Here is a 22,971-nt window from a genome sequence, read left to right on the forward strand (position 1 = left end):
ATGTCAAATGATCATGGTTTCGAGATCGAGTTCGAGTTCTGTAGAGTCGCGGAACCTGGTGCATCGCCAAATGCCCCAGCTGATCATTTGTTTTCCAATGGTCGGCTTGTGCCTCATGATTTCCCTTGTTCACCTAAGAATATTTTTAAGTCTCTGTCGCGATCAGAGAACCAGAGGTCTAGTAGTTTTGGCTCATTCTCTTCGTGTTCTCATTCTCTGTCGAGATCAGGGAGCCAGAGGAGTAGCAGTTTTGGCTCGAGCTCATCGTCTGGGAGCGATAGTTGTAGCTGGAGCCAGAGGAGTAGCTCTTCTATTAGTAGTTGCAGAACAAGCATAAGTGATGCCTCTGCAGAGAAACCCGAGTTTTTTCATGCCATAAGAGCAGAACAAACACGAAAGCCATACAAGGCACGGAAGCATGATCTAACACGCGATAATGGATCTCAGAAATGGCAATTTATTGCACCAGTGTCAGTCCTGAATGGGAATGTTCGGCACAGGAGTAAAAAAAGTTCTCAGAGAAAAAAATCTGAAGTTGCGGATCATCAGAAGGTTTTGAAATCCAAGAATGAAGAAAAGAGTAAAGGGCTTTGGCGGAGATTTTTGTGTTTGTTTGTGTCAACATGCAATGAATTTCATGCTATAGAGCCATCAGTAAGAGAGTACTAAACTTTGCGCTGATGCAGAAGAATTGCTCAGAAGCACAGAACTATGATTTGTACTATTAGTCTAATTCCGAACTAATTTAACTGATGAGTTTATTCTTAAAATAATAATAAACTTTCATGTTTTTCGCAATCTAAAACCTCGAGGTGTTACGAGAAGTGCTTACAAGAATTATATATTCTAACAGGCTGATAGTTCCGCTAGTAGTGAAAACAAGCTCCGGCGGTTCAATTTCGTGTAGAAGAGTGTTAAGCATTCAATGAACTTCAAGCAATAGAACCATAAACCCCGAGATGGAGAACAATAGATTTTGAGTTAGGTTTATAAAAATCACCCAGAAACACAGAAATATATTCTGTATCCATATCCAAGGAACTCAGATACTCGAACTTTGTAACTCATCATACCTGCAGTCTCAAGAACAGGGGAGGGTTCCGTCCGCGGGTTCAGCTACACTGTCTGTTCACCGCTGCCCGGGTTCAGTCACAGTCTGTACTACTACTGCCGACTATTTTAGAGGACAAGCTAGCAAAACATCCTATATATATGCTAGATCAAACCATCAAAATCTGCAGAGATTGACTTCAAGTAGCAATATGATCTAATACTGTACGAATCATGCTCATGTTTTAAATAGTTCACAGAAATAAACATAAATTCCTTGCTTTCAAATTTCCACCATTAGGCTACCTATGAAATTAACGGCAGTATGTTCAGAAGATTGTACTTTAAAAACTATCTGATCTACTGCTTCTACATAGACTAAGAAACCAAATATGGGAAAGTTCACGATCAGATCATAGAGAATGATTAAAAAGAGGACAAGAACATCGAACCGGAAAAGAAAGGTAAAGTTTTTTCCTACATACACCTTCTTGACTTCCATCATCTAATACAAGCTTTTGGTGTGTTCACTCCAAAAAGTTCTCCATGACATCCGAGTACATTCCAGCTTCAGGATTTCGGTACTCCCCGGGGTTGTGTTGATGATGATCCATTGAAGTTGAAGAAGATGAAGAAGTCATCCTGGTGGGCAAAGTATAGCTCCTCTTGTACTTGTTTTCCATCTTCCTTGCTCCGTCAGAATGGCTATCTAAGCTCAGGAACTCGTTGGGATTTGCACTTAAATCGTCGTTTGGATTTTGATGGTGACTTTGCTCGGATTTGCCTCCCATGCCCTCGGGATTAAACAAGAGCTTGGCATCATCAGTTCTTCCAGTAAGGGCGCCGAAGAAAGTCAAACCATTGGGCCATTTGATGTCATTATCATGATCACCCATCATATCTTCCATTTGTGGTTCTGCTGAATGCGGGTGGAGAAACATGTGAGTTTCGTCTTTGGACTGAGGAAAACCAAGTCTCGCCGAGTTCTGAAAATTTGGGGATTGCATTACTGAAGCTGTTGACGCCATAGGCCTCGGTCCCCAGTTGAAAAGGGGAGGAGGGCGGGTCGGCATGTGGGGTTGCTTTATAGGTACTGCAGAAGAAGCCGAAGCATTTCCACGGGTGGAAGAGAATAGCTGGGATAGATAGAATCCAGATTGGTAGCCCAGTGATTCAAAGGTATGCCTCATTCTCAGCACAAAATGCAAATCTTCAGGTATCTAAATATACGCAACAAATTATATTCGCTCTCTTAGTACACATGATTAATCAGGCGAATCATATATTATTACACAATGAGTCTAAGTTGGCAACATTTTCCTCGTTTTCAGTTTCATAATTAGTGTGTAAAGACAATCAAAAACTCACAATCTTGCAAGAACCTAGTTGCAGAAGACCATGGCCAGCTTGAATAACCGCAATGGTCTAAATAAAATTATTCAAAAACAACTTAGTTATAAGTAACAAGTAAACATAAGACAAAACAAAAAGTTAAAATCAAGAATCTCACCTGGATCCCTGACTCAAACTGATCAGTCCATTCAGGAGGAACCTGCAGTTAATACACAATAGATTAGAACAAAACAAACTAGATTCTTAATTAGGTCAAATCAAACATATGTAACTAGAGAGGAGGTTTTAATAAGAATATCATACAGCATCAAATGAACTCTGCCAGTAGTTAGATATGTTTGTTTCACTTTCAGAAGGCTCTTTGAACACCCATTTATGGCACTTATCAGAAGCAACTTTACCCATCAACCTGTTCCAAACAAATCCCACTAAAATAAAAAGCAGATTCTACTACACAAGTACTATCAAAATCTAAAGTATTCTCTTCTGATTTGCCTCAAGATTTTACTACTTGTCATTAACACATGCAACAGTCTTTAAAATTCCATATATTTTAAAAAGACCTACCCAGTACCCACCCTTCTCCATAGTTGTATAACTGGATAGACATTTTGCTGAAGGCTTTTCTCACAGGATCTTCTCCATCCATCTCTTCCATACACTCTGCAACTCTTCCTCTGCAAAACCCATCTTCCCACATCAGCATCCTGCACACAAACACAAGATAAGTCAATTTTATGTCATTTTCAGCCATGAAAACTCCATCTTTTACTACAAAACAAGACCATGTTGTATTGTTTTGTATTTTTTGTTTTGTTACTTACAAGCTTCCATTGTCATCTCCTACTTTGCAACCATTTCCACCTCTGACCCTCCTGCAAAAAATCAAGAATAAAATTATAGGGGGGGGAGGGAGAGAGGGAGAGAGTGAGGGAGAGAGGGAGAGAGAGAGAGAGAGAGGGAGAGAGAGCATACGGGCGGGGACGGATGGTCCAGAAGACAGAGTAAGTCCAGTCTGAGTTAAGACAGACTGTTCTAAGGGCCTCGTGAAGGGCCATCATCCCTACAGCTTCTTTGCTTCTATCTGATCCTCCTCCTGAGCCCACCATCTCACTCCCTTCAAATCTTGGAATAAAGGGTGCTTGAAATTTATAAATATATGCACTCTCAATATTCTTTCTTCCTTTCTTTCTTGCCCAGAGAGAGAGCTTACCTTAGCTTGGCTTGCTTAAATTATTTATCTTGTTGCCAAAACAAAACAAAACAAACCAGCTACAAGAGGAGAATCTTTCTCCTTGAGTTCTCCTGTTGTGTTTGTTTCTTTTTTATCTGTTTTTCTCTTTACTTTTATCATCAATTTTTTTACCTTGCTAGTTACATAAACCAAGCCTTGGTTGATTTACTTGGGAGAAAACAAAAGGGAATAGTCAAGTGTAAGTTTGTGTGGAGGCTTTGATGTCTGTGTGTTTTGTTTTGTATTTTACTACTACTATGCTACAGCACAGGAAAAAGCAGTGGGGACTACAGCCCAACAGTGAGGAGGACCAAAGGAAGCAAAAAGGAGAGACCGTTTCTGCTTTTGCTTCCTTCCACGGTCCGTTTACGTTCACGTTTTGCACGTATATTGATATTTTTATAAATAATTTTATAATATTTATTTAAAATTTGTTTTTCAAATGAAAATTTGACATTTAAGTTTTTATTTAAAAATTTAATTAAAAGAATAAGTTATGAAATTATAATTTATAGAAGTCACAAAATACATGTAAACAGTAAACGTAAACAACCTATCGGGCGAGTACCAATATCTGTATCGTATCAGTTCGGATCAAGTCGAAAACAGACGTGTCTTGTAATATTAATATATAATATATTAACTAATATTATAAATTATAAACTAACACAATATAAATTTCCAAACATCTGAAACTTATAACTTCGATTGATGGATTATATCAATATTGCAAACATAAATTTATAATGAACCTGAAATTTTATTTATAGTTTCGATTATATACTGAAACATAAATTTGTCATGACACGAAAGTCTATCTATATCTATGTATCTCTTGCTTTATTTGCTTGGCCCTTTTGTTTTTCTTTTATACCAAACAGCTTGAATGCCTGGATAATGCACCTGCCACAGCCAACCATTCCCTTCCCCATATAATCACTTTACTGTTCTTTCAAATACTGCCTAACTAAATTTCTGCTCACTCTTGCATTTTGCACACATCATCTAAATCTGTCATTTTTGAATTTGCTATTTTAATAGGTTTTGATCTTTTAGGTTCAATGAAGTAACTGTATATATAATATGATTTGTCTTAATATTAACAAAAAGATGTCATGAATCGGTTCTTTGTAGTTGTCATGATATCATGTTTGATGCAAGTCTGCAAGTTCTTCTCCTTTGCCATGATATTCTCGCTGTTTTAAAAATATAAGTCAGTTTGATTTTTTAACACACACTTTTATGTTTTATTGACTTTATTATTAAAATGATTATTTTTGAAAAAATTCTTTTTAAAATTAATAATTTTAACTAAGCAGTCAAACAATTTTGAAATGTGTGACAAAAAGTCAAATGACCTATATTTTAAAGGAAGTAGTTTTTAAGATTTACGTTGCGACAAAGAGAGTTTGTTTATCTAATTGTAAATATTTTAGAATCTATAAAATATTAATTATATACAATTTGCTGAATCCAGTTGTAATTAGATAACATTGATGATTATATTTAAGATAATATATTATTATTTTTTAATTTATTATGAATACATTATATTATTTTATTATAATAATACATATGTTGGATTATCTTATAAGTGAAGAAGTTCGACAAATTAGGGTCGTTTGGTTGTGGGTAATTAAGAAAGGGAAAGAAAATCAGTAACCTCATTCATTTATTGGTGTTTGTTTCATTAAAATCGTAAACTTGTTTTCATTAAAATCATAAACTTATTTATTAAAGTAAAAAAATAAGCAGAAATTAGAAGTAAGTCCAAATTTATAAGTGATTAAAATTTTTGAGAAAAAAGTAAAAGTTTGGAGAGAAAAAAGTGGTATTTATAATTTCTATATTGTATTTTTGATTTTTCACACATACGAGTCAAGAAAATCAGAAGCAACTACAAATCCAATACTTGACCCGTTTAACCATGTGTACAAAGTAGACAATATCGGAAATTCGGTATGTTAAACATGAATTTGTGAAATTATTGTACAATGTGCAATTTGAAGTATCATGCCAAATTGCCAACCACAAAAGGGCGATTGCTGCACCAATGTCAATTGACTGATTTCAAGTGAGAAAACAAAGAGAATATACGATTACTGCAACAAGTATAGAATTAAATTATAATAAACCTGAACTAAAAATAATACGAGTATATAGATTAAGAAGGGAGTCACGTGAGCACGTGACGGGACAGAGAGTCGGTGCATCGATTTTCATAAAGAAAAGAGATGCGCACGAATTGCGGTACACTGCTTCCTCTCACTTCTACATCCTACCTACTTCTCACGCGCCCCCGTCTCAAGTGATTGCAGATTGACATTTGTTTCTTGAATATCATCTGCTCGATTTCGAGCCGATTTTTATATCAATCATCTTCAAAAAATTATGAATAACTAATAAAAGATATGACACAAAAATCAAAAATTAGAAATAATCGATTCAAAATTTATCAGGATTTTTTTATTAATCGGAATATAATTGAAAGATTGATAAAATGTTTTTTAAAAATAAGTAATTTTCATATCTTTAGAACATTAGTAGTATGTGAATGATTTTAAAGAACATCCCTTAGAGTTTTGTGACATGAGACGAAAATATCATTTAATTAGTGATAAAACAAATTCACTTTTAAACCAAATAAAAATATGTCTTGATAACTAGTTTGATTTAGATAAAATTGTCAATAAGCTCGATTTGAATTTTAATATTTCCATGTAAGAGCATTCACATTGGGTACCTCATTTCTATCCCTATATTCTTACTAAATTTAGTAATTCCCAAAATTATCTTCATAAATTTAAAAATCTTCTACATCTCATTCCCCATCCCCATATTCTACTTCTTTCTCTCTCTTTCATTTATCGTCTAATCACCTACACTTAAAACTAAAACTAAAAAAATGAAAGAAAAGAGAATGAGACATGTATAGTGAGCCCCCAAATATGGGGTTTGAGTTTTTGTCCCTAAAACTAAACCCCGTTTTAGGGTTTCGGATGGAGCTTCAGTTTTGATAAAAAATTAAGAAATTTCCTAAATTATGAGGAAACGTATGGGGAAGCCAACGGGAATGCTCTAATTCGGATGAAATAATCAATCTACTTATTCATTCAAAATTTATGAGAAAGTTTTCCAATAAATATGACACTTTTAATCAAATTAATATATAATCAAATCAATAAATTAATAAAATATATTTTAAAAATTAATCAAAAATTTTAAAATAAATCAGAAATCTCCGAAATACCACTCATTATTAAATTGAACTCGAAAACTCAAATACTTTGTCCCGACTCGGGTCGCGTGACAAGGGAGAGTTAGAAAGGACGGCGCGTGGGGATTAAATGAACAGCAGAAGGGGAAGAAACAAAGGTGTGCGTCAATCTAATCTGAATGTCTAATCTCACTCTTATACTATATGTCCGCATTGACCGCCCCAAGGCTCGCCCCACGACCGTATCTTTAACTGGCCCCACCTCTCCCTGCCTAACCACCAACCTTGACCCAATCGCAACCTTTTTTAATTAATCTCTCTTAATACCATTATCTTTTTTTATGTGAATTTTGTGGTCAGGTTATTTTGTCTAAAATCAAACCCAATGTTGCACGTGTTGACAAATCATTGCCGTGACGGAGGTTGCGTTACTTAAGACGGTGCGAGCTAAGAAAAACTTGAATGGATAAATAATATTTTAAATTATTCTCTAGATTTTGGTGGTATTAATTTTTTTTTAAATGAAAATAATTCAATAATATAAATCATACAATATAATCAAAATTGAACAAACACATAATTATATCTCGTTGAATCCTTTTTTTCTCACAAAAAAATTAAACAATTTTTGAAGATATGCGTACATATTGAATCAACACCAACACAGATGCCTCATCATAAATATTTATTATTAAATCAACACCATCATCAAAATCCTTCGACTAAAATTTGGAGTTTATAATTAGTAACAAAAATAAAAAAATTTCTTCACTTCAAAAGTAAAAAAAATAAATATATAAAAAATCTGTACAAAGTTTTTTTTTTTTTTGACAAATGCAATTTTTTTTATTAACTTGAATATAATACGGGACAAACCCCAATACAACCATGTAGTAAAACAAATAACAAATTAAAAATACACAGAGTTATTTATTTGGTGACCGGAGTCATATTTGGATCTGAGTAAGGGTTCTAAATATATCCCATTTATAAAATGAAAGACAAAATGGTATTGGGCTCACATAGGTTTGCTCTCATTCTCAAATCTCCACACATATCCAACATACACAAAAGCCCATCACATCTTATAAACAGCCCACATCCCTCTAGGTCCATCTCAGACACTAGCCATTTATCCCGGCCCAAAAATACCTGTAAATACAAAATTCTAAACGAAAGAGTAAATAAACCAAAAAAAAAAGTCGAAACCAAAAAATAATTAAATTACAATATTTAAACACAATACTATTACTCGCTTATGATCCCCGGCGAAGCTCCAACGGTATGAACAAATTCACAAGATTGAGCTAAGAGAAGAAGATTTAATACGATTATTCAAAAGTATTGTTTTTAACTCGCAGGTAATTAATCTCGTTAATCTCATTGATGTTAATATCATTTAATTGTTTCTCTTAGATTGTGCTTGGCGATTTTTTCGCATCTGAATTTCACGAAACCCTACATGTAATTGTATGTATGTGTGTATGTAATGTATGAATTGTGAGTTCATTATGTATTGCGTTGGTTTTAAGCTGTTTTGCTTTCGACATTATCTCGTAAATTACGAATTGATTTTTGGCGTTGAATTTGGATTTTAATTCGTGTTTTTATGCAGAAGTTGTCAATTAGTGATTTGTCTGCGAAGACTGGTTTTATGTGTCGATAATTTAGTGAAATTGGTGACTGCGTATTTGTGATCGTCTGTTTGGTGTATTGTTCGATTGAAGGGGATTGGTATATGGATAGGGAGGATGCTGAAGCTCTTGTGGAGGCCACAGGGTCGAGATTCAGCGATTTAGAGCTTATCGGAAGAGGCTCATTTGGGGATGTCTACAAAGGGTGAGTGGTACGAAACACGAATGTGTAATTATACAGTTATTTGTATTTATTTTATGTGTATTTTGCATTGTTTAGCTTAATTGATTGCTCGTCGTGTTATTCTTTTAACTTTGCAATTGTTTTGTTGCTATTATTAGCCACACGGTCTCATGTGGCACGTATATACATATAAGTAACTGTTCTCTTCTCGGCCGTTCCGACTTCCGACAATGGATTTCTATATGTATTTTTTTTGCGTGCGACATAATGCAATGAATTGAATGCATTGATAAAGAACAAAATATTGCATGCCTTTTCTAATTAGGTTCCATTTTTTCAGAAGACAAAGCTAGTTAATAATTATATGAGCATTTGCATACCTGTTAGCGAAAAGGTTTTTTTATTCACATGGCAATCAACTGAAAGTACATTGCAGGTTTAGGTACTGTTTACAACAGCAACAATAGCTTTTTGCTGAAAAGCAGATGAAAAACTGTTTGGTAAATCTAAAAGCAGCTTTTCAGAACAACAGCTTTTCAGCTAAAAGCCGCTGTTAGAAAAAGCAGGTCCTCCCATGCTTTTGGAAAAAGCTGCTTTTCAGCTTTTGCACAATGCTGTTATAGATTTCATTATAAAACCTCACTATCCGATTTCTACAAAAGCACTTATTTTACCAGCACTTTTTCCGACAGCACAATAATTTCTAACAGCACTCCCAAACAGACCCTATGCCCGGTTTATATGATACAAAGTGAGTTCAGTTGATTATGGGAATTGGTTATACTTTAAAGTTTTTGAGGTATTGCATATTGGTTGAGGATCCGTAATTCTGTACACATTGTGCAGTTCGACTATTTGGTTTCTTTGCAGTCATTCTTATTGACCATCAAATTCTTGGAACAAAAACTTGTCAACTTAAACATGTTACTCATTCACTAGTGGGAAGTGGGCCTCTAGTCTAAATTTCCATTTCATTTTGTAGACGTGGTTTTGGTTGAAAAATTAGATTCTGTTCCAAGTGTACAAGCGTGTTGGGATAAACCAAATCAGTAGTTGTGTTTATTGAAATTAATTACAGGTTGGTGTAAGCAAACCTTTATGAATGCTGAATAGTAGAACATATGGCAACTAAACAAAAAAGAAAACATATATTTTTTTGTGAAGATGAACTGATAAAATAATGTTATTGCTTGTAAATAGAAATAAGAAGATGAATTAACTGAAACACATTAACACCCAAGAATATGTAAGAATTAATGTACAGTAACCGTTGAAACCCTGAAAAACTTAGCAAAGGAAATTCGCCAAGGATTTTTAAGAGAGAAAAGTCGGCAACATGGCTCCTTCCATGAATTCTGAGAGTAAATGTCAGCCGTTGCAGTAAATCACTAAGTTGTGATTTGTTGAATGCGGGCGGATAACAAGAACTTTTTTCTTTAAATATAGACAGGGCGACGAAAATTTTCCTCTTTTGTATATCGGAACACTAAGACACCAACTGCTAGCATGGAAAGTTTGAAAATATCAGACCAGCCTTCATGCTTGGCATTATTATATTTTCTACACCTATACACGACATAGTGGGTGTATTCGGTTTGTGCATATAGTTCGACTTGTACAATGCTGAATTATATTTGATACATTTCGTTATCTGTTATGTACATTTATGGCTTGTCAATAGAACTTGCCATATTACTATCTTGCGAAGTTGGCTTACTTTTAGCTACTTATCTTTGTTTCTGGGCTTGCAGGTTTGATAGGGAGCTTAATAAAGAGGTTGCTATTAAAGTGATTGATCTTGAAGAATCGTGAGTCTATAGCCCAATACTCATGTTGTTGATTTTGTATGTCTACACTATCGAGTTTTCACTTCAAAGTATTCAATTGTGTACTATGTGCTCTTTCTCTGAAGTATGTCTATAATGTACCTACTGACAGTAATCAAAATATTAGTTTGTATATTATATTTTGTTTTTCTAGGAATAGATATATAATAATTTCATAATAAATAAATTATCAGGAATATTCTAGATTATAATAATATAATAGCGAAAAAGATTTGTATTTTATTTATTCGTATCCTTATTAAGTGCAGTATAAGATTATACTAGTTGGTTAATTTTAGAGTATTACCCCTCAATATAAGTTGTAATATTTCATTATTAGAGGACTTTGATTAATTAGAAAGAATTATTAACACTCTCCTAACTGCAGCTAGAAACATTAACTGCAGGTCCAAAATCAGATTTATTAACTAAGCAGAGAAATGCACGGAAAACACACACACACAGTGCTGTTTTTTGAGAGAACAGATAAATATTTCTGGAATAACAAACTGAATTCAGAACTCTGATAGCTTTATACAGGATACAGTTCATAGTAATCGTTGAACATTCTGGATGATATATTCGAGCATGTGCCTAGGTAGATTCTATGCATTTATATTAAGTGCAGATACATATAAGGAATATCTGATGCATGCACCTAAGAATGCCAAATTGACTCCAGAAACTCTAAGAAGTTTGCGCAATCTTTCAACACTCTTTTTTTTTTGTGTAACCTCGGAGACCAAATCAAGTTAATGTCATATTTTTTAAATATTTGAATCACCTTGTTACAAATAGTACTAGGTGTCAATCTGTATTATTAGGTGGTGTCTACTCACATGTGAATGTTATTTAGCCCACAATCATAATAAAAAAGGTTACCGTACGATTAATATATTACACAATTCTTTTTCATACCAGTAATTCATGCAAGCGTTGTAGATGCTTTAGTTTTATGGTCATAAGTCATAAATGCACAAGGCTCTGTTCTTAGTATACAGCCTTGGTACCATTTTAACATTAAGGTTTGTCTAAACCTATCTGCTACCTCTCTTTTAGTGTTTTATATTAAGGTCAACTTATTCCTCTGTTAAAAATTAAATACAATTCGTATGGTTTTAAAAATTTTGATGGTAACTGGATGTTTTTGTTTTGCTTGTCTTGGTGTTTGTTTTTATAAGTGTGTTCTGCTGAGGCATCAGCATGCCCTTGCACTATATTAAATAGATACTAATAGTTTCGTTAGTTCTTTTTTTTTTTTTTGACCTGATGTCAAATTAATAATCTACAGAGAGGATGAAATTGAAGACATTCAGAAGGTATAACCATCTTATACGGAATCAGATATAAAGTATGCAACACTTTTGCATATAGTCTTATTTAATGTACTTTCTTCCAGGAAATTGCAGTTTTATCCCAGTGTCAGTCTCCTTATATTACAGAGTACTATGGATCTTACCTGCAGCAGACTAAACTATGGATAATAATGGAATACATGGCTGGTGGCTCGGTTGCTGATCTGGTATATTCTTTTGTTGACTTGTGAAATGTTTTATTCATCAATTTTTAATTGTTGCAACTGGGCTAAAATTGTTGGAAATCCAAGACAATTATTACTAAGGTCTAGGGGTGTAATCGAGCTGAGCCGAGTCGAACATTGCCAGGCTCCGCTCGAGCTCGATTGAAAAGTTCGGAGCTCGAGTTCGAATTCGACCGAGTCTTTAATTTCAAGTTCCATGCTAGGCTAATAAACAGTTTGATAGGCTCGAGTTCGGCTCGAAAGCTCGAATCGTGTCACTAAATATTGACAAAAATTCGTAATATGATCGGTTCAGCTCGAGTTCGATTAGATTAATTATATAAATTATAAATAAAATATTTGTATTTGTAAAAATATATTTATAATAAAAAAATAAAAAATAGTAGAGGCTCGATAAGGCTCGCGAATCTTATGAGTCGAGTAATTTAAAGCTCGACTTGGGCTCGGTAAAACATTCAAATAGCTCGGGCTCGAGCTCGGCTCGATTATTACCGAATCAAATTCGAATATTCTACGAGCCGAGCTCGAGTAGCTCACGAACAATTTGACTCGTTTACACCCCTACTAAGGTCACATGGAGGGGTGCCATGTTTAATACCATACTAATGTATTCACACTCATATTAGATCAACTCCTTTTCAACGTGCAGGAAGGCCCTTTGGGCTCTGCCTGTGACATGCCTAATGCCTTGTGCTTGTGTGGCTTTGCTTTTAGTTCTATTTATAATCTCTTAAACCAAAATTTATGCTTCGAGGTTGGTGGGAATTTTCGATTTTTGATCGAGTGATAGGTAAATGAAAAGTGAATACTTATAAGCCATAAATGTTTGGACATGAGTCACATGACCACAAATTGAACCTTTTTTTAGCAAGTTTGTGAAACTGTGGTGGACCCTTGATAATTATTTATTTCTTACCTTTTATTGTGTACTTAGATTTATGATAATATGTGAGTACTCTAGATCTCTTTAATTACCATACTAAAGGAGTAAAGGGTCATTACCTTTACCTTGAAAAGTATTTCGTAGTTTGAGTTATTTTAGTGACTTCCAGTAGTATCTCTTATAATTAATAAATTATAAGAAATAAAAAGGATAAGTTACCAAAGTTAAATGTGACTGTAAGGAGGGTAATTTTACTTTTAGCCAAGCCAAATTTCCAAGTGAATATAAGTCCCTCAAAATAGTACCTTGTTACTTAATATTTAACTTATAGGTCAGTCTCAAGCTGCAGGAAAAAATGACGAAGGGACCAAAAATATTCTAATATCGATTTAATTTAATTAATATTTGACTTAAAATTTTAAATAAAAATTCCCTGATAGCCAATGTTTCTTTATGCACAGATTCAACCAAATCATCCATTAGATGAAATGTCTATAGCATGCATTTCACGAGACTTGCTGCATGCTGTTGAATATCTTCACAATGAAGGGAAAATTCACAGAGATATTAAAGGTTCACATACTTATCAAGTTCATAGTTGAATACCATTTTGTGAATTTGAATTTCGAGCATATCTCAGATAGTACCTTAGATGAATTACCAGTCTCCATTAACATTTAAAAGAACACTTTGCATCTGACAAATATTACTTATGGCTAATCAGCTTCTTAATTTACTGAAAAACTATTTATAACAATTCTCTCAATTTAGATAGACTTCTTTATAGTGTACACCAGAATGAATAATAACAATATAATGTATATCCTTTTTCAGCAGCAAATCTTCCCCAACCCCCACCCCTTTTCTATAGTGTACACCAGAATGTGTGATAACAATATCATTATATCCTTTTTCAGCGGCAAATATTTTATTGACGGAGAATGGTGATGTTAAGGTACATTCTCTATATTCTATTAGTGTTGATTATTTGAAATTTTATCGTCATCCAGAATGCCATTTTGCTTAGTTCTCACATTTTCTTATGATAGGTTGCTGACTTCGGTGTTTCCGCACAATTAACAAGAACAATATCTAGAAGGAAGGTATATTTCATGGAAGTGTGTTTTCTCTTTCTTCTGAAAATTTCTAATGCATAGACACACACACACACACGGGGAGGTTCTGGTACAAATTTTACAAACTTTTTGAACCTTGTTAATTTCAGCTAGGTGTGTTCATGGATTGATTTGGTCTGAGTTCTTCATTTCAAACCCAACCAGTATAAACGGTTTTTTAAACTCAAAACAAACCAGACCAGTTACATGTCCAATTGAACCAATCCATTCTTTAACCACAGTTTAAACTTAATGATTATTTTCTTATAATTACTTTTTTAATAAAATATTTGTTTGCATAACTATTATTCAAAACAATGTAAATTTAATTTTAAACAGGTCAATATCAGATACTCTGTATTATGTATATGTATTACCAAATATATTTGTGAACATTTTAGTTTGTGTAATATATTTTCATTATGTTCAAATTACTAAATAAATAATAAATGATTACTACTCTTTAGAAACTTATCCGTGACATTTTTTATGAATAATTTAGATTTTTGTATAAAGACTAACGAGTGTTCAACACATATATAACTTGGGTTCAATATTATCTGTTGAATAATACTTATACTTGTGTTGTACCTAAATATAAACGCTACTTTGACAATTATGGCTTGTTTGCGAACTTGAATTCATTTGAAATTCTGGATTTGATGAAATGACATGTTTGGGTACATAGAAAAGCTAGATCTGGATTTGAAATCCAGGACATTTAAATACTAGTATAAAGTTTAAAATTTGAAATGACACCTCAAATCATGTCACATTGAAATCCAAAATTTGAAATGAAATATATGTTTCCAAAATGCAACCTTAAATAATTTATATTTCATATTTGTGTACACTCATTTGGTATTAGTGAACCTTAAAAGGATAGTTGAAAAACAAATATGATTTATTCGACATACTATGTTTAAGAGATGATGAGAGATGATGTTGGCCTCAGTTATAAGTGTGTTGAACGCATGTTGTACGAAAAATATATTTATGTGTTTTCTGATAGAGGGTGATGTTTTTTCAATCATTTTAAACACGGACACGTAATATGTAGGAAAAAGTTTGTATGTTTGTATTTGATTTGTCCCCTGTATATAAAATTATATGTAGGTGTCAGCAGTTTACGCTAATGCAATTGACCATGGCAGACATTTGTAGGAACACCATTTTGGATGGCTCCAGAAGTTATTCAGAATTCTGATGGTTACAACGAGAAGGTTTTAGTCGATACTCCTGCTAGGATCCTTGTCCATAATATGCTTGCGTGCGTATTTGCTGGCATTCGTGTCGACATACTTCTTCCCTAAAATTTGTTTGGTGTTCCCCTAGAATCTTTTTATGGCTTGTTTATATGCTGGCAGATATTTGGTCTTTCAGGATAGCTGTATATTATTACTGTAGTATTTATGTTATACTCTTTTTTTCTAAAATTTGTTTTTTGGTGATTCCTTGAATCATTTCCTTACAACAATGCTTTGTTTTTTGCAGGCAGATATTTGGTCATCGGGTATTACTGCTATTGAAATGGCGAAAGGGGAGCCTCCGCTTGCTGATCTTCACCCAATGAGAGTTCTATTCATTATACCTCGAGAAAACCCTCCACAGGTATGGTTATTTCTGTTGGTTCCATGACCAATGGGAGACGATGAATCTTGTCATTCCCTTTTGGCATGTTAAGTATTTATCTTGATTTTGTCATCTACTTGGAATAATCCAATTTATATAAGTTTGTTAAGTTCCATGCAAGTAGATGCAAAAGGCAGGCACTAATGTGGCTAATATAATTTTGTCTCCCCTCATATTTTTCACCCCACATAACTTGGCCCACCCCCCAGCTCTGCTATTACCTACCTTGTACCTGCACCCTCTTGGTACATAAGGTATGGTGATAAACACTGGTCAACCCCCACCCTGTTTCTTGTATATTTTCCCTGTTCTTATATTTCTTATATTCCCTTCAACTATGTCTTTGAAATGCATAAGACCAAAGATATGATGATTGTACTTTTTTGACTCGACTTATCTCCATTGAGAATTTATGCGGAGCAGAGAAGCACAAAATCAAGGTCCGAGGACAAAATTATTATATATCTATAAAGATAAATTAGTTGCAATCAATTTTACTTGTTTTAAGTATATTAGAATTAGAAAATTATTTCCTTGATTAAATATTATTTTTAGGTATCAAGACCTAGTAAGTAGTAGTTTACTGTTACAGTATATAAGATTTTACTTGGTTTAGCAAGTTATAGGATGTCTGTGTTATAGAGGTGAATTATATGATTTGGTGAATATTCTATAGTAAGTTCGTAGATTTTGCTAATCCTCTACAAAAATAGGTTTAATTCCTTCCCCACCTATGTTTAATCCTTTTAACTGTTTATTACCATCTAGGAGCTAATCTCTACTGGTGATTAATATTTTGGGAACCTTGATATGTGTTTTGAAATACTTAATTTCTAGGTTAAAACTTTATTATTGTGTTCTTGCTCTGCCGAATAGTTTAGTTCACAGGTGAACAGAGGTGATTGATGTTAACCATTTTTTGGCAGTTGGAAGAACACTTTTCTCGTGCGATAAAGGAATATGTTTCATTGTGTTTGAAGAAGTTGCCTGCAGAGGTAGCTACTTGTATAGTAACGCATGGCATGCACGTGCTTTCTTTAAGAGCTTATTCATATCAAGAGACTAACTGTAATTTTACTTGTGCGAATATCTGTTTATACAATACTAAATACCCTTAAAAAAATTGTCAAGATAACCTACATTTGATGTCTAAAGATCACAAGTACTATCAACAGGCTAGAGGCACGGTCAAAAAAAATAATATTACCTTTATATAATATAATATAATATATGTATATTATTAAGAAACTTGAAGCACGGTTAAAAGATAAATTATCATTTTCCTTTGTAGTAAAATATGTTATACATGATGTAATATATTTAAGTATAACATATTATAGTAAAAAAATCAATATGACCTAATGCTTATGACTAGAAATGTATGAAAGAATATTTTCATATTAAAATGATATGACAGTTTTAAATATAAGGTCGAAATGATATAATTCAATATAAAATTATAATGTCATACATGCTTTTACAGTAAGTTTAGAAACATATAAATTTGTTGATTATTATTGAAAACTTAATAAAGAACATATACAACTATATAAAAGTCCTAGACACTGCTCTAAGAACGGAAGAACAAACAGGGTAGTGGGTATTTTTGGTTGCCTAGCATTTCAATTATATGTAAATACTATATATAAAAATATAAATATCATATATTTATATATAGTATCTGTGCATCACATGCAATGTAAGCTAGTTGTAATGAAAAGATCATAAAAAAACAAATTTTAAAAGCAACATACAGAATTGCAAAGTGTATCTGTGCACATGCTCCGGGTTTGAGACTAGGTTGATGCAGCTTCCTTTTCTTCTGTTATATCCTTTATAACGTCTTACTCAAAGTTGTGAGATGAAATCTTTGTAAAGTTCCCAGTACGATATTTTTTTAATCTGACTTGAATTCAGTTATTCTGCGTCTTGGCTTGTTTTAGAACCTTGAAAACTAGTTTGTTTAATTTGTAATATTAAGAACTGTGCAAAAAGTCCTTATAAAGGAATGCACACTCTATTTTCCTTTTTTTATTTCAGAGGCCAAGTGCAAAAGAGCTTTTAAAGCATCAATTTATCAGAAATGCCAGGAAGAGTCAAAAGCTTTTAGAGAGAATCAGGTGCATTATGATTCTTGCAGTAACTAACAAGTCGTTACATCGAAACTTGTAAGGGTTTCACTTGGGACACACGCACAAGCTGGATTTCATATAGATCTAAAATGTAAAAATGTTCACACTCACATATCTTTAAATGATAAAGCCTGCTCTGATGTTTGTTTGTTAATAACTGGAAAGTAAATAAAGCAAATGACTCAGTGGATGTGCAAATTTAAGTCCTTGATACAGAATGAGAGGCAATGCTACAGAGATGTATAGATCTGACGTAGAATTAATGATGTAAGAGTTTTGTTTAAGTACTACCTGTTGTCGTGATGATTTTGTGTGTTGTATTTTTACAGAGAGCGACCAAAGTTCCAATTAAAAGAGGATGGCGGCACCCAGGCTTTAACGGGACCTTCCGGCACTGTGAAGGTGAAAAGGGATTCAAAAGTTGAAGATACTATTCGAGCCAGGTTGGTTCTTTCTTTCGATTTCTGATATCAATTTCTGTTTACATATTGACAGCTGACTGATGGTGCTTATGTGCACAGTAGTCAGGGGAAAACTTTAAAATCTGCGGGTTGGGATTTTAGCATCGGCGGGTCATCTAGCACTGGAACAGTGCGAAGTGCTGTAAAACCTCAAGCTAGAGAAAGAAAAGCAGAGGTTTCACTTAGTAGAGCCTCATCGAAAAGAACACTAAAAAGTGGAAATCGCCGGTCTTCTTCTGGAATCACAACTAATAAATCTGATGTTTCAATTCGAAGAGATTCTGGAGCTCAGCTTATCGATGAAAAACAAGACAGCGAGGAAAATGTATATCTCACTCCCTCTTTTCCTGATGTAAATGTGTATGTGCTTTAGTTACTATTGCTGGCTTTGACACGTGTCATATCATTGAGTTTTGGTAATACTTATGCTGTTAACATAAATATTTGTTTACTTAAAGAGTTTGGGTAAAGTCAACAACAAGTCTATTCTATCCTTTTTTATTAATTATAGTTGCAGAGGTATTATTATCCCACATGCGTTAAGTTAGGCTTTTCTCCTATCTGTCTCCTTTGTTTGAAATAAACAGGAAGATTTGGCTGCAAGTTGGACAGGAACAGTTGTTGTGCGTTCTCCAAGAGGGGTCAAGTCATCCTCTGCATTTGGTGATCAGAGTACCTTGGTAGGATTGCAGTTTGATTTTGACCGTGACCTGTTTATTTTTTGTACCCTGGCCTTCTATACATACATTGCGAGTCTTTTTCTTTACTATATATAATCAATCTGGCACCAGTCTAGAAGTACATTTGCTTCAGCAGAGGATGCTTCCACCAGTGGCACTTTTGTTTATCGTGGACCACATGATGACTTGGATTTACCTCGAACTCCAAAATCCAGACTTGGAATCCAAGAGAAAACTTCAAGTTCATCCCATGAAGACAGTGCAAAAAACCTTTCCGAGGTTGTTTGTACTTCGAAACTTATTTCCTTTGTTTTATAGTTGTTAATAATTTGAAATTTGCAAATTGATTTTTTGTTAAGCCATAGATCGTGGTTCACGTCGAAATGGGTTAGCCTCTTAATATTAAGCAGAACAAATTCCTTTAATAAATATTATAACCATCTCAACCTGATTAACTTACTACTATTTACCAAATTTATATTCTATAGTTCGAACTTGATATATAGAAAAGCTCATGTTATAAATATGTTGACTTGTTTTCTGATAAATTTGATTTTCCCGATTATTCCAAATTCTGGTATGCTTTGAGAATATAATCAACGGTAGAAATTATACAAGTACATAATGTATAAGCCTTGTCTTTCAATTTGTAACACTTTATAAACCCTCTTAGATTTCTACTTCTACCCTGCTCAAATATATATGAATAAGTTTTTTCTCCCCCTCCCCCACACCACTAGTTATTGCTTTTGTCTCTTGAAATGCCCTAGTTTAATATAAATATTGGAACAGCTGATAGAGCTAAAATATGCGACCCGTTTGTAAAGGTCAATTTAGTTCTTTTATTTAGGCCAAGGCTGCACTTCAAAGAGGATTGAAGAAAGGAAGTGTTAAGGAAAAGTCTGCTTTGGGCAAGGGGAACCGATATGGGAATGAAAGTAAAGGGACAGATCAATCAACAAATAGCTCCGACTCTCCAAGGTACAAGTTACAGTTGGCTTGCTGCACTACGCACGACTTAATGACTTCTCAAGTTTCTTATTATTTTTACTTGAAAGTATAGCTTTGGCAATGTAATTGATATAAATTGTACTGCAGACGTTCTCGTGATTATGCTGATGCACTAAAAGCATTTCCTAGATCACGTCAAGCAAATGACGGCGCAAAGTCTGCAATGTTAGCATCTGCTCCGGTAGCTACAATATTATTGTCTGCTCCGATAGCAACACTTCTTATTCCCTCGCTAAAAGAGGTAAATTAATGATCTTATATCCTTGGCACACATTTCTTTTCAGTGTTTTTGGATTGAAAGTGCATATTGATTTGAAGATGATGTTTCGCTATAATTGTTTCACTCTAAGTGTCATTGCACATGGTTCGTTGCTCTAACCTCCTAGTGCTAAGAAGTGGCCTAGAGTTTTGATTCCCACATTCCCTTTTCACCTACCTTTTTCCATGTACTTTAGGATCAAATATATAAATTAATGTCGATTTCTCCTCTCAAATAAAGATAGAAAGTAACAACTAAATTTGATATTCTACTCCCTATGTTGGAAGTGGTCTAGATATCGATTCCCACCTCCCCTTTTCCATGTATATTGTATCAAATACATGTTATAAAACACTGACCCCCGAAAATGTGATAATTAAATACAATATGCTTCACCTAGTGCTAGAAGTGGTCTAGAGTTTGATTCTCACGTCTCCTTTCACTTGCACTTCAAAATCGAATACATACAATAATGTCATTTATTCCCTTCAAATGAATAACAAGTAATAACTAAATCCAATATGTTGCTCCTAGTGTTAAAATTGGTTTAGAGTTTGATTTTCACTTCCCTTTTCCCCATTCTTTATAATTAAATATATAGAATGATGTCAATTATGCTCCTAGTACCAAAAGAGCTAAAATAGTGAATAACAAGTGGGGAGGTTGAAGGCATCTCAAGTGGCAAGAGTTAACTGATTATTGATTTATGGCCACAGTTTATAGACAAGTCAACGAAATCCTATCACACTCAGTGTAAATTATTTGCAATATCAGTGCCTTGCTGTATATAGGAGATGTACATGCTTTAAAAAAAGTTTGAAGTTCAAGCTTAAATTATTATTGTTTCTTATCCAAAATAATATTCATTCGAAAGGTTCAATTAAATTTCATAAGTATCTTGTCATGTAATGTAGGCTGTTGGTGATGATGATCCAGACGCGTCCCTTGTCCGTGGAGTGGCAACTTCTTTTGCTGAAATGGAGAGCTTGAAACCTGGATCTTTTAAAGTGTTTATGTCTAGGATACTTCAGCGGCTAGCAAGGTCTACACATTATTATATTTTGCATGCTTATCTATGCTGTAATCTACTAGTTGGATAAATGTTCCAACTTCCATGAGTACATAATTCTGAAGTAGAAATATTCTGCAGTTCGGAGGAATCCTCACTAAAGGATCTTCAGCTTCTGGCTTCTGATGTATTAACTAAGGGCAGAACAGCTGCCAGGCAAACAAATAATGCAAATGCAGAAACTGTAAGCAGAAAAAAGCAGCAGAACAAAGAGGCTGATCAGAGTTCCAATTTAAGCCCACTTGCGAAGTTCCTACTTTCAAGGTTTGTCAAATGAAGTTATCATATTTGTTCAATAAATGAGAAAAAGCGAGCTTCTTAATTTTAAGACATGGTTGAGGATTCAAGTGCAAGAGCTTTAAGACGGGTGTAAGAGAGCCACATGCCAATTCCCAGTAACTTGTCTATGGTCTAACCTGTCATACAATCATAGGTCAATGCACATTATCTTATACATGGTCTGACTTGATATAAACCAGTCAAAAACTTGCCTAACTTTTTTGAAAAGCCAGGGCCTTCATAGAAACTGTCAATCCAATCATAGGTGTCGGACAAGGTCTACGTATATCATTGATATTACTTTCAAGCGGTACATACGTGGAAATGCTTCATTTAATTAATATCCACGGGATCAGCCAGGAACATGGAGGTCTACAAGTCCACGTGAATGGATAGCTCTATCAGTGATGTCCTAGGGTCTATGTAGAAGTCAACAAGAATCTGCTAGTCTTAATTCTAATTCATATATGTATTTTTGATAAAGGTGATTATTATTCTTTTTGAAGGTTATCTGTTAAAATATGCTGTATAAAGTTAAATCTTGGCGACTTATGAAAAACAAAAAAGGTCTATTATTCTCTTTGTTGTGAACTTGAGCAGGCTGTTCCAGGAAAATGAATGTTGAAATCGTAATTGTACTCTTCAACGTAGTATGTGGCAGTGTTCTATAATCAGGCTTCATGTCTTACTCTAAGTTTTCACTTTCATGCTGCAGATGGCAAGAGCAGGCTTCGTGAGATCAATTTAGAATAGCCCTGTAGTATTTGCATCTTCCAGCTCGGCGGGTGATATATTTTTATTCAGTGTACATAACATTTACAGATCAATTGTTATAGTTGTCTTGTGCAGTTCTGCCTCCTCTTTTGTTTACATATTCTTCAGAAGTCCTTTCATAGTGTAAAATTTGATGTATTCGTCTCACCTTTTAATATACCACTATACCAGCGTAACCAGCCTATACCAAGATGGTCTCTTTTCAGACATATTTTTCTGTTTTCTGTCCTGATTTGCCATGGAGTATGAACGAACAATCTTTCGAAAAACTAAATACATTACAATTTTCAGTATTTTTCGGGACGGATATGTACAGAAACATTCCAACGAATGCAAATCCCACCACTTTTCTTGATTTCACAAAATGGGTATCTTCTTGGAACTTATCAACCCGGATAATATGTGGAGCATTTGAAAAGCTCAAACACACAGGGCAAGCAAATACAAACTTCTAAAAGTCCGGCTCCTTCGCGGTCTAGACAATCCTCCTTCTGTCCTATTTTACATATCTCTTCTGGAATCCCGCGCACAATTTTCAATATTTGACTAATATACATATATTCACAATATAATTTAATTTAGTTCAATTATCAAGGATAGACAAGATAATTATATACTCCCTCCGTCCCACCAGGTTC

The 22,971-nt window shown here is 34.0% G+C and overlaps 3 protein-coding genes across 16 annotated transcripts; 2 read left to right on the top strand and 1 right to left on the bottom strand.

Moving 5' to 3' along the window:
- LOC108221846 (uncharacterized) lies at positions 1–669 on the top strand. The gene has a single exon (XM_017395700.1). It carries the CDS (start codon positions 1–3, stop codon positions 667–669), a length of 669 nt encoding a protein of 222 aa, XP_017251189.1.
- Positions 670–1,313: 644 nt separating this feature from the next.
- Positions 1,314–3,846, bottom strand: LOC108220098 (protein RICE SALT SENSITIVE 3). Of its 2 annotated transcripts, XM_017393767.2 has the most exons (7): positions 3,379–3,844; positions 3,228–3,278; positions 2,982–3,110; positions 2,707–2,812; positions 2,561–2,602; positions 2,419–2,475; positions 1,314–2,270 (listed from the first exon to the last, which is right to left on the bottom strand). In XM_017393767.2, the coding sequence occupies exons 1-7, from the start codon at positions 3,510–3,512 to the stop codon at positions 1,578–1,580; spliced, it is 1,212 nt and encodes a 403-aa protein (XP_017249256.1). In that variant the 5' UTR covers positions 3,513–3,844; the 3' UTR covers positions 1,314–1,577. The 2 variants fall into 2 exon arrangements, with proteins under 2 accessions (XP_017249256.1, XP_017249257.1); XM_017393768.2 differs by lacking the exon at positions 2,419–2,475 and having other exon boundaries at positions 3,379–3,846.
- A 4,205-nt stretch (positions 3,847–8,051) lies between these two features.
- LOC108219898 (uncharacterized) lies at positions 8,052–22,480 on the top strand. Of its 13 annotated transcripts, none has more exons than XM_064093364.1 (21): positions 8,053–8,215; positions 8,470–8,693; positions 10,424–10,480; positions 11,790–11,817; positions 11,898–12,020; positions 13,383–13,494; positions 13,839–13,876; positions 13,971–14,024; positions 15,191–15,259; positions 15,531–15,647; positions 16,595–16,663; positions 17,709–17,788; positions 18,130–18,243; positions 18,322–18,586; positions 18,849–18,941; positions 19,053–19,220; positions 19,792–19,922; positions 20,040–20,193; positions 21,126–21,253; positions 21,362–21,544; positions 22,275–22,480. In XM_064093364.1, exons 2-21 carry the CDS (start codon positions 8,593–8,595, stop codon positions 22,294–22,296), a joined length of 2,106 nt encoding a protein of 701 aa, XP_063949434.1. In that variant the 5' UTR covers positions 8,053–8,215; positions 8,470–8,592; the 3' UTR covers positions 22,297–22,480. The 13 variants fall into 13 exon arrangements, with proteins under 13 accessions (XP_063949439.1, XP_063949434.1, XP_063949435.1 ...); XM_064093365.1 differs by having other exon boundaries at positions 18,325–18,586; XM_064093366.1 differs by having other exon boundaries at positions 11,925–12,020.
- Positions 22,481–22,971: the final 491 nt, after the last annotated feature.

Source organism: Daucus carota, chromosome 5, assembly GCF_001625215.2.
Source record: "Daucus carota subsp. sativus chromosome 5, DH1 v3.0, whole genome shotgun sequence".
NCBI lineage: Eukaryota > Viridiplantae > Streptophyta > Magnoliopsida > Apiales > Apiaceae > Daucus > Daucus carota.